Raw genomic sequence first — 12,053 nt, 5'->3', positions numbered from 1 at the left:
AAGCCTGGTGTTATAAAGATGGAACATATTGAAATGAAATGGAAGTAAAATTAAACACTCCTTTCATTGGGACATATGGAATCACATCTTCATCTGTTTTGTAGAAGTTTACATTTTAGATACACAAATAGATACAGAAATGGATTATTCTGTTTTGAACATGTTACAGGAGCAAGAAAAATGAGGAAGACAACTGTATTTTTCTGTGCTAGATACACTGTTAGGTGTATGTAGTTGCAGGTTTTCACCTGTCAATGGAAATTGCAAAAAGTGTTGAGGCAGTTTCAAAAATGCAATTTGGAGGGCAGGAATGGGTTACTCAGTAAATATGCAAGTGCTCTTTCTATAATATTAAACTTGCTCAGACAGAGATGGAATTGATAAAAAATTGACTTACCAAACACAGAAATCACTCTGGAAACTGAAAGCAGATGCTTCAACACCTTTTTATCCAAATTTTACTTACTCTTCCTGTTGGCACAGCTACCTGTGAGAGATCCTTTTCTGCCATGCAAGATATACAAAACTATGATGCAAAGTGTAGTTGCCGGATGTTACTTCACTAGTGTGGCCATTTCATTTTGGGTTTTCCATGGATGGAAATAGCAGTGTTTAATAAATGATAACATTTTTGAATAGTATACATTGGTTAATATATGCTTATGTCTTTTGCTGACATCTATGAATATGTTCTTTTGTATGTTCATAACATAAATGTTAGAATATATAGGCCCCTCAATTCAAAGTTTGACAAATCCTGAGCGACAGGTTGCAATGCTGCCTGGAAATTAGACCTTGGAACTGGTGCTTCTGTGTCATCCAAATGTTCTGGCTACCTATTCTGTAGAAATGTACTTTCCTTCAAACTACACTGTTCAGCCACCAAGCTCTCAGACAGTTTGAGCAACCAGGTTTGTGAATAACCTGTTGATCTTGCAGCTCCCAATCTCATGGGACAGCAAAATCAAACAAGTTCTCTGAGGGTAGGAAGGGAGGGGGAAGATTATGTTTGTGTGTGAGACAGCCAGTGGCAGACTGTCTTTGGGCATGTTGGATGAGAGAGAAAGAGAGCCACAGACTGTGGGCAAGTGTATGTGTATGTGTGTGTGTGAGAAAAAGAGGCAGACCGGCTGCAGACTTCTATGGAGGGGCTGGCATCATCTAAAAACACTTTTTTCAATGCACTAAGTTGTCTAATGTATCTATAGATAGAAACTGAAGTCTTTACTGTTTAATGTTGTTGCCACTTTATTCTTTGACATATGATACATATCTAATATTTAAATTTAATAAAAGGTATTACTTGTGACTGTTTTACTTTTCTTCTGCATGTTGTCAGACAATTATGGATGTAAGCCCCACCCCTAACCCCACCCCCTTTAGCCTCCCCACACAGTTGGGCCACTGACCATCTATAACTATTAGCATATTATACGAATGTGATATAAAATATGCATACTTAATCTTGATTTGTCTTTGTCAGTTGTTTCCCCATGTCTGTTTCAACAGCAAACTATGGACTTTTCCTCCAGGAATTTGATCAAACCTTTTTAAAACCCAGATGTACTATCCGCTGTTACTACAGCCTTTCCCGTTCAGGAGGGGGACCAGACAGGGTTGCCTCCATCCCCTCTTCTGTTTGCAATGTCTTTAGAATCATTGGCTGAGGTTATTAGACACAATCTAAATTTTGTACTGGGGCAATAGAGGGTTACAAGGGTTGTAGAGGGAACTGAACCTGGTTCCCCAGATTCTCAGACTACTGCACTAACCATCTGCTGCTATTAACAATGTCACCAGTGGTCTTGTCTAATGCTATCCTTAATTGTGCATCTTGCATTATCATTGAGCAATGGAAAGTGAGTCCAGGGAAGAAGAGAAGGTCACTACTGGGTTTAGAGGATAGAGAAAATTTGTAGCAGGTGGTGTAGACCATGGAGGTACATGACTTCCATTGTATTTATATAGTGTACTGAAAAGTAAAGCTTGTTCAGATTTATGGTTCAGGAAGAACTTGCTTTGTTTTCTGGGCATGTTTAGTGAGATTTTCTGACTGGGTGAAAGTGCTGTCTCTCTGATGGGGCTGAATGTCTCCTGCATGTACTCTTCTAAAGTGGGATCTCAACTGGAGTGGATCTAAATAAATAATGACTTAACCCCTTATTCACATTGACATGTGTCAGCGTTAAAGAGAAGACCCCTTCAATGAATCTGGATGAAATATATATAAGCTGAGGCCAATTGCAATGCTATAAATAGTGCAGGCCTGGCATTCATTTCTTTTTTTAGGTGCCTCAGTAGTGCTAGTAATTTATTTGCACCCTACTTGTAAATACTGTAGCTAGAAAGTACATTTATTGATTTGTGCTCCACCTAGTTCTCAGTTGCCTGGTGGGTGCAGAAACCCAAGTATTCTATAACGCTATAGTGTCTAATCTCAGGAAATGCCATTCACTTGTATATGCCCCTCCCATGGCCACACCCCCTTTTGAGTTGCATGCTATAACATTTAGGTACTAATGTTATAGAATAGGGCATAGGACAGATGTGCATCTAACATAATTAGTGCCAATTAACTCCAATGATTGTTGGCACATAATTGACTAACTAATTGGTGCACACATCTGAGCTCCACCCCCAAATTTATTGCCCAACGTTGGCCAACCTTTATAGAATCCAGTGGACAGTGTTATAGTAACAATGGCAGATGGGCAGATAAAAGTAGAGGAGCAAGTGTAGCTGAGAAGGTGCTTCTCAAGCTGGACAGTGTCTACTCTTCCTTCTGCGGCATTCCCACTATCTCTCTGCCTCTGGCACTCTCTTTCCTCCTCCTGAGTTATCAGCTTATGTCTTCAGCATGGTGATACTGCCTTTCAGCCGTGGGTCACATGGGTTTGCTAGAATCAAGCATCCTCCTTTGTGAAGAAATTCAAGCTATTTTCCAATTCCACATACATGGAAGGCATTTCTGTCAAAATGTGCCTATATTTCCATGTCTAGAGGGCACCTATGTGCAGCCCATTCTATAAAGGAAATTAGGTCCCTTTTCTTTACAGAATACTAGCTAACAGGTAAAATGTGTCTATAATTTAGGCATGAGTACTTACTTCAGCCATAGAGCTGGTGTAAATGCATGTGCCAAACTACCAGTGGTATGTGCATGATTTAGAGTACTCTATGAGTTACGTGTGTGTAGACCTCGTCCATGCTCTGCCTCAACTTTGCCTTTCTGTATGCTCATCTGTCAAATCCGCACTGTAGGGGCAACTCTCTAACCGGTCACATGGTAGGAGTTTATTCTATACAGGACTGTAGGTGCCTACTTTCCTTTACAGAATATTAGCATAACCGTGAATATACTCACCTGTTAGTTAGGCGCTAGCATTGAGCTGGTGTAAGTGAGGACCCTTAAGTGCCAGAGATATGAGCGTAATTTAAAGTATTCTATAAGGGACACTGTCTGACCAATATTCAGTGCTATTTAACCGACCAGGAACAGATCCTGGCCAGTTAAATAGCATTCAGCCGGCTAACCGCTAATATTAAGCACGAGATAGCCAGTTATCTCCGCTGAATATTCACAGTTAGCACATATCCCCGGATTCTATATAGCAAGCCTAGGGATCCGCGCCAAAATTGGCATGGATTATATAACAATGTGTGTAACTTAACAAGCTAATGAGTGCTGATAACAGCATTTAACAAGCAATAATGAGCACGTATTGGCACTGATTAGAATTTATGTGCACAACTCAAGCGTATTCTGTAACAAAGTGCGCTGAACTTCTAACACACGTAGGCAAAAAGGGGTGTGGTTATGGGTAGGGAAATGGGTGTTTCATGGCTTTTATAAAATGTATGCACGTTGTTATAGAATATGGCCCAGTGCACCTAAATCTACGCACAGGGATTTACGCCAGGTTTTCGTTGGTCTAAATGGATTCACGTAGATTTAGGCATCGATATATCAACTAAACATCTGTATACTGCACCTAAATCTAGGCACTGATAATAGAATATGCTTGGTACTGATTTCAGCGCCGATTTTTTTAGGCGCCATATATAGAATCTCCCCCATAGCGGTTAACCAGCTATATCTTATGATATAACCAGCTGTCCACTGGCTGGCTAAGTTTAGTGACCAAATCAAACCGCCAAAATAGCAATCCTATCTTTGGCCGCTATAAACGTAACCAGCCTGTGCTGCATATTTCTTTTTTGGATATAAAGGTTTTTAAAAATGAAAATCTAGAAATTACGGTCTACAGGAAACAAACTGACAGAAATACCCTTCTGCATTTTTTGAGTTGTCATCCTTTGGCTCTTGAGGAATCCCCCTTCTTGCAATTCCTTCTGTATAGATTGATTTGTTCTAAGCGAGAAGATTTTAAGATCCAGTCTAAGGATTTAGAGAACAGGCTGCTGAAGAGAGGTTATCTGAAATCAGTAGTTCATACAGTTTATAAACACGCTCTATATAATGACAGAGATCTCCTTTGTTAGGATAAGATGAACACAAGGTAATCTGCTACCCATATGAGTTGTGCCGTGCACTTTAACGGTTGAGCCAATCAGGATGGTATCTATGCTCCTGGCTTTCTCTGAACTTGAAGTAAGGATTGCCTTTTGGAGAGCCATAATTTGAAAGAACAATTAAGTCCTTCTCAATTGAGGGTTAAAAAATATATTGATTTGATTTTGCCACCTGGCCATTATCCATATAAGTGTTGTTCCGTTTGCAACATCAACTTTATTTACCCTTACAAGGTTCATTCAGTCACTCTTCCATTCCCATTCCCTACTCCCAGACCCTGTCCTAGCTCCAGCCCCCCAGAATCACCTAATTCCTCTTACCTAGAGTGCACTACAGGATCACAGTCTCTGGAAGGGATGGCTTGCTTCCCTATCAGCCTCCATGGTGTATCGTGGGGTGGGGGTACCACAGCAGAGTGGTGTATTTCTCCAAGGGCACAGCTGGCTGTGCTGGGGTTCAGGCTTGCTCTCCTCAGCCTCATGGTGTGTTGCTGAGGGGGGGGAGGGCGTTATAGCAGAGCAGTGTGCAGTAGGATACTCTCTTCAAGCAGCAGTGTACAGCTAATCATCTCTCCAAGAGCTGGAGCTCGGGCTTACTTTCCTTAGACTCATGTGTTGGAAGTTGGGCCACTGCAGCAGTGTACGCCATGGCAGTGACAGACTGCCAGTAACATGGCAAGTCTGGTCACGTTAGAGAAGGACTGATCACCAGGAGCTTCCCACCACCAGTAATCCAGGCTTGGCTGAGTGAGGCAGTCCATCGTTGGAGCCGGAGCGGTGAGCACACTTCTTCTAACCTCTTCTGCTGGCTGCAGTGCACATGTGGAAAGGCACTGTAGTGCACAAGGAGACTGCTGTACATCCAGGGTGTCTACACACACACGCACCAGTTGATCAGGTGACTTCTAAGGCTGTTGACGCATGCAAGTGTCTGTGTTTGGGCCTGCCTCCTGAGAAAAAAAACTTGGCTGTTCATAGGAACTGCTCAGCGGGAGACTTTCTATCTTTGGCAGGAGTGTGGGAGATGATCCACCAAAGCACAGTCTGCCATCAAAGCATGGTCTCCCATTGAAAGCAGGTCTGCTAAAAGCTTTAATCTAAAATAAATAAATGATCTTAATAAAGAGACAAAACCAGAGTCTGTTTCCTTGGCAAAACAATTAGTCACCCAGCACTATGGATAGAGGCAAGGCTTTCACTCTCTTCCTGTACTATAGATAGGTTTCTTCCAAACAAATAGAAATTGTTCAAAGGAGTGGAGGAATCATATAAAATCAGGTAACGGAATTCAAAAATTGCGTGGGATAAACATAAAGGAATCCTGTTCAGAAGGAATGGATCCTCAGAAGCTTAGCGGAGATTGGGTAGCAGAGACGGTGATGGGAGGCGGGGCAAGGGGTTGGGAGGAGGGGCTAGTGCTGGGCAGACTTCTACGGTCTGTGCCCAAAAATGGCAGATACAAATCAAACTGTTATGTTTGGCAGTAATCTCAAATAGATCTTACTAGGAACCCTAAATGTACAAAACTTCAAACTTAATGGATCCCAGATGTATAATTATGCTCGCTCCTCTTTCCTGTATACTTTTATCAACACAATATATATTGTTCTTTTACCAATTTTTTGCCTCAGCGGTGCTCATAACCAAATCTTATTTTTTGGAAATGTATTTAGCACCAACTTCTTCATCGTACTTAAATATGAAAATACAATGAAATTGATTATATGAAAAGCCGATGAAGAAGTTGGTGCTAAATACATTTCCCAAAAGTAAGATTTGGTTATGAGCACCGCTGAGTCAAAAAATTGGTAAAAGAAAAATATATATTGTGTTGATAAAAGTATACAGGAAAGAGGAGCGAGCATAATTATACATCTGAGATACAAATCAAAGTCAGGTATACACATAAAGTAGCACATATGAGTTTATCTTGTTGGGCAGACTAGATGGACTGTACAGGTCTTTTCTCTGTCTTCATCTACTATGAGGCATATTTTCAAAGCACTTTGGGAGGCTAAGTTCCATAGGTTTCTATGGAACTTTGGGAGGCTAAGTGCTTTGAAAATGAGCCTCTAAAGTTACCACATTACATGTAACCACAGGAAATGACCTAGTACTGGACTGATCCAGCCAAGAAGCAGAGCCTATAAACCCATGCCAAGGTCAATCAGACAAGATACATTAGAGACAAACAGAACTTAAAACAGAAGAGAACACCCATCCCATGAAGAAAGACAAGGGATGGGGACGCAGGGAGGCTTCTGCCCAGCACAGCACTGGTTGAACCAGGGTATCTACTGGCTCTCTCAGGCATTTGCACTCTGATTTTAAGAAAATAAGAACATATGAGTAGCCATACTGGGTTAAACCAAAGGTCCATCTTGCCCAGTATCCTGTTTCCAACAGTGGCCAAGCCAGGTCACAAGTATCTGCAGAAACTCAAATCATGGCAACATTCCATGCTACAAATGTATGTGAATCACTGGTGAGAGCTGCCACTGGCATCTCATTCACCTCAAACAGTGACTGTTTTGATATAATAGAGGGGGGCTTCTGCTGAATAACAGAGTCAGTGTAGGAAGCAGCAATGCAGAGGAAGTAACCACACTGAAGAATTCGGTCTCCCAGGGTACTGATCATAGAGGTAAACCCAACTGTGGCTACAGGCAGTGAGAGTATGATCACCTTACCAACTGATACTTCTTCTGCCACCACCATCTCAGTCAGCAAAAGAAGAGCCATTTTGAACTATTGACCCATTTTACAAGGACATATTTTTCTCTCCTCTCCATGATTTACTTTCCATATAGGGAGAAATTTTTAGACAATGTCTTGTGTCCTCCAACTTTCATAAAAATAAACCAATGCCCTCTTCTTTTAATGCAGGCCATTATAAATGTGGAAACTGTGTAGTATGTATGCACATTTTGGAAATAACAGTGTGATGACATCATCATTTGGGTTATCACCATGTAACCAATGTTTCCTCTAAGGAGTGACTTAGTGTGTGTGCAAATTTTTTTGTGTGTGAGCATCAAGCTTTAAAAACCAAACATTTTTTTGAACAACAGTATTAGCAATGCATTTCTGTATATAGCACAAAAGAAAACTTTTTTGTGAGCAACCTTGTAAAATCTGTGAATGATGCTCCTAAAATGCATTAGCAATCCCTTAGAGAAAACATTGCATGTAACCTCAGTCTTGGAGTCTTTGTCTAGGTGACTGCCTAGTATCTGGCCTGTGAAGTGGGAATTGTGTACACAACCAAATTTATCCCGGAGATAATCTGGGGTTTCGCTTTCCTCAAACTAAGAGCAGCACTCCTCCCTTTTAGGGCTGGACCTGTCCTACACTGGGTTGGTTCTTTTTAGCCAACTGGGAAATTCTGCTCCAGTATACCAGACATTGACTATCTCCTTCAGAATCTAATTAAAGCACCACCCTCACCTGTCTGCCTCCTAGCTGAGGGTTTCTTTTACAGAGATGCCTTCACCCTATTTCCAGGGTTTTCACCTATGAAGAAACAGTGTGTTTTAAGCCTGTAAAATGTAGTGGATATTTTCCTGTTTTAAATATGTCTGAAGTGTATTTCTCCTGTTTGGTCAGCAGATGGTGCATGTTTATACTTAAAGCTGTTACAAAGGACTGACTTCTCTTTCTTTTATTTGGCACACAATGCCTGTACTGATGTAACCAGTTTTTATTTGAAACTTGATTTCTGGGCTCTGATTGGCCTGGAGTTTTGAAACTACCCAGCAGATGCTGGCTTTTGCTTCAGTCTCAGCCCAGGAGAAGGAGAGAGAGAGAGAGATCTCTTTTGCTGAAGCTCTGTGAACAGATATATGTCCTGATCTCCCTAAGTACTTTCTAGGAAGGATGCAAGTGTTTAGTTAGTGTTACAATTGATCCATATTTCAGTTACCTGTTATTGTTTGCCAGTTGCACTATTTTGTTTCACCGTTCAATATGGTTTGTTCTCCCTGTTTGGACTGATAAAGAATCCTGGTGGTTTGTGTGTTGGGTCTGTGAGTGCTTTCTGGGAACTGTGGGACCATTGAGAGTGTGGCTCCAGTAACCTAGAAATCACTGGGGATAATTTGAGAGCGGGAGACTTGCCCAGAGGCAGTTGTGACCCAGTTGGTGGGAGGAGGGTGCTAGCATAGAGCACAAGCAGCAGATGCAGGCAGACCTGAGCTGTGCTGCAGATAGACCCTCTAAGTGACCGTGGGGTAACCCAAGGCAGGTGGCTAGGTGTTTTGTGACACTACCCCTTTACCCTAGAGAGTTTTACCCCCACATTCCCTTCACAGCTACAGGCTACTAGGATTGAGACTTCTGCACATTTCCTAGCCCTAGATAGCCGTATTTCCTGGGAAATCTCTACCTAACCTTTAGAGTGCTACTCTCGTGGGATGTGTCTTTCTGTCCTCTCTCTCTCTCTCTCTCTCTCTCTCTCTCTCTCTCTCTCCCCCAAGGGCTAAAACCTCCCCTTTTGAATTCCTCATTCTCCAGGACTTCTGTATTAATTAGACCAGCTGGAGTAATGATAGCATTAGCTTTTTCCAGCCTTCTTGACACCAGGTTCCCACCTGGTTTTCTGGGATTTGTAGTTTAAAACCTTTTTAATGGAACCTCTGATTTTGGGTGCCTGAATTTACTGAAGGAATATTTTCTTGTTTCTATGCTTTCCTGCTGCATGGTAGGCTGCTCCTGGCTCCCTATCATTATATATCTATACATATATATCTATCTACATATATAAACAGATACAGATAGATAGACAGTTAAATAGATATAGGCAGTAGATTTTTACATTATTAAAGACATTTTGTAAAAAGCACAATTTGAACATATCAAACTAGATGTCCTTTTTCCTTCTTATATAAAGATTTGTTATGGGGTGGGTCAGTGGGTGGGTAAAACAAATAACAACCAAATTGCTAACATTTATGGAATGAATTCTCACACTCCCAACAGCAAACAATACAGAGGTAGTTTTAAAAGGATTTCTATGTGTAAAACCTGGTTAACCCTTTAAAAAAAATTGCATGTGGTTCATGATAAAATTATCTTCTATACTTTTAAAGTTCTCTCACACTCTCAACAGAAGCTGTAAATTATTGTTCATGGTGGTTTTTGCTGTTAAGAAGCTGTGTTTTGGTTTGGGCCTAACAGCCTGATTCTGGTACAGCTGTAGCCACCAATAGTCCACCAAAGAATAAAAATTTAAACACATCTAGAACTCAAAATAAATTGTTTAATTTAATTCTAGGCACATATATTACTTTTTACTATTATATATTTATCTGAAATACAGCAAAATATATCTTAATAAATTTCTATTTAAAAAAATATTCAAACAGGATCAAAATGAGAAAGAACCCCATCTTAACTGGAGAAATTATTTCTTTACTAGTGAATCAAAGTCATGGAATTCACTTTTTGAGAAAAGATATTTCTAGATATGATTTTCCTTAGTGCAGCTTTGACTTCCTGGTTCCTCAGACTGTAGATCAGGGGGTTTAACATGGGAATTGCTACAGTGTAGAAGACAGAAACAACCATGTCTCGTTCCAGGAAATAACTTGAAGAAGGCCTCATGTACATGAAAAGAGCTGTTCCATAGAACAGTGTAACACTAATGAAATGAGAGGTGCAGGTAGAGAATGCTTTAGATCTTCCTTCTATGTGCATTCTCAGGATAGTGAAGATAATAGACATATAGGATCCAAGTATAACCAAAATTGAAGAAAGAACTACAGAACCAACAATGATAGGAAGCAAAATATCATTAATATGTGTGTCCATGCAAGAGAGTTTCATCAGTGGGTTAACATCACAGAAGAAATGGTTAATCTCATTGGAACTGCAGAAGGATAATCGGAAGGTGATGCATGTGGTTATAAGGGAGTTCAGAAAGCTTGCAAAGTAGATACATACCGCCAGCTGAATACAGAGTCTTCTGGTCATAATAAGAGGATAAAGGAATGGCTTACATATTGCTGTATAACGGTCATATGCCATCGCTGCCAAAAGAAAACTGTCTGCACCTGCAAATGCAACAAAAAAATACAGCTGGGTTGCACACCCAAGGTAAGAAATGGCCTTATTTTCAGACAAAAAGTTGACCATTGTTTTAGGAGCAATAGCAGAGGAACAACAGAGATCAACCAAGGACAAGTTACTGAGGAAGAAGTACATAGGGGTATGAAGGTGAGGATCCAGTTGGATTATTAGGATGATACCAAGATTTCCAAGAAGAGTTATCAGATATATTACCAAAAATACCACAAATAGTATAGCGCTAAGGTGCGGAACATTGGTGAATCCCAGAAGAAGGAACTCAGTCACTGAAGTTAGTGAAGTTTGGTTTAGTTCTGGCATTTTCTTAAACAGTTGTATTCTGGAAAAAGGTGGAGGAGAAAGAAGGAAGATCCAATGAGAATGAATGCTGGCGGTTTCCAGTAGTTGTTATTTTTGCCCAGACAAACAACCAAACTGTAAAAATCAAAAGAAAAGGAGGCCAATAGGGCACCAAAAAGAGAGGGAAAAAAAGAGCCAATCTTCAGACAAATAAACTTAACAACAACAAATAAATATACAGTTCAGTATATATACCTGATCTTGATTTGTCCTTGCCATTTTCAGGGCACAGACTGCAGAAGTCTGCCCGGCACTGTCCTTGTTCTAAAAAACTTCTGAAGTTGTCATCAAAGCCCCTGAAAAGCTCCACTCCAGCCCATCCAAATCTATTCCAAATCGCAACTGGCAACAACATACTCCTTCTACAATTCGACATGTCCAGCGCCTTTGACATGGTCAATCATGAAATACTGTTACATATACTAGAATACTTCGGAATAGGAGGTACAGTCCTCAAATGGTTCAAAGGATTCCTGACCACAAGATCTTACCAAGTAACAACGGACGCGGAAAGATCACCCCCATGGACACCCAAGTGTGGAGTCCCCCAGGGATCCCCCCTCTCGCCAACATTATTCAATCTGATGATGATACCTTTAGCCAAACTGCTGGCTAACCAAAACCTCAACCTTACTACTTACTACTACTACTTACTACTTAACATTTATAAAGCGCTACCAGGGTTACGCAGCGCTGTACAATTTATATATGCAGACAATTTCACAATCTACATCCCGTTCAAACATGATCTAAACGAAATCACCAACGAGATCAACCGAAGCCTCCATATAATGCACACCTGGGCAGATGCATTCCAACTAAAACTTAATGCAGAAAAAACACAATGTCTTGTACTCACCTCACAACATAACACAAAACACTTCTCGACCATAACCACATCATACTGCTCTCTCCCTATCTCAAAAAACTTGAAAATTCTTGGAGTCACCATTGATCAAAACCTCACCCTTGATGACCACGTGAAGAACACAATGAAAAAGATGTTCTACTCCATGTGGAAGCTTAAAAGAGTAAAACCTTTCTTCCCGAGATACGTATTCTGCACCCTGGTACAGTCAATGGTAATAAGTCATCTG

General features: G+C 40.7%; 1 protein-coding gene across 1 annotated transcript; it reads right to left on the bottom strand.

The window, feature by feature from the left end:
- Positions 1–9,945: 9,945 nt before the first annotated feature.
- LOC115460517 (olfactory receptor 1020-like) lies at positions 9,946–10,917 on the bottom strand. The gene has a single exon (XM_030190285.1). The coding sequence runs from the start codon at positions 10,915–10,917 to the stop codon at positions 9,946–9,948; it is 972 nt and encodes a 323-aa protein (XP_030046145.1).
- Positions 10,918–12,053: the final 1,136 nt, after the last annotated feature.

The sequence above is a fragment of the Microcaecilia unicolor genome, chromosome 1 (genome assembly GCF_901765095.1).
Source record: "Microcaecilia unicolor chromosome 1, aMicUni1.1, whole genome shotgun sequence".
Classification (NCBI taxonomy): Eukaryota; Metazoa; Chordata; class Amphibia; order Gymnophiona; family Siphonopidae; genus Microcaecilia; species Microcaecilia unicolor.
This window is presented reverse-complemented; position numbering and strand designations above follow the sequence as displayed.

What these genes read in the sequence shown, in the direction of transcription:
- LOC115460517 (XM_030190285.1), bottom strand. Translation starts at nt 10,917, where the DNA reads ATGCCAGAACTAAACCAAACTTCACTAACTTCAGTGACTGAGTTCCTT.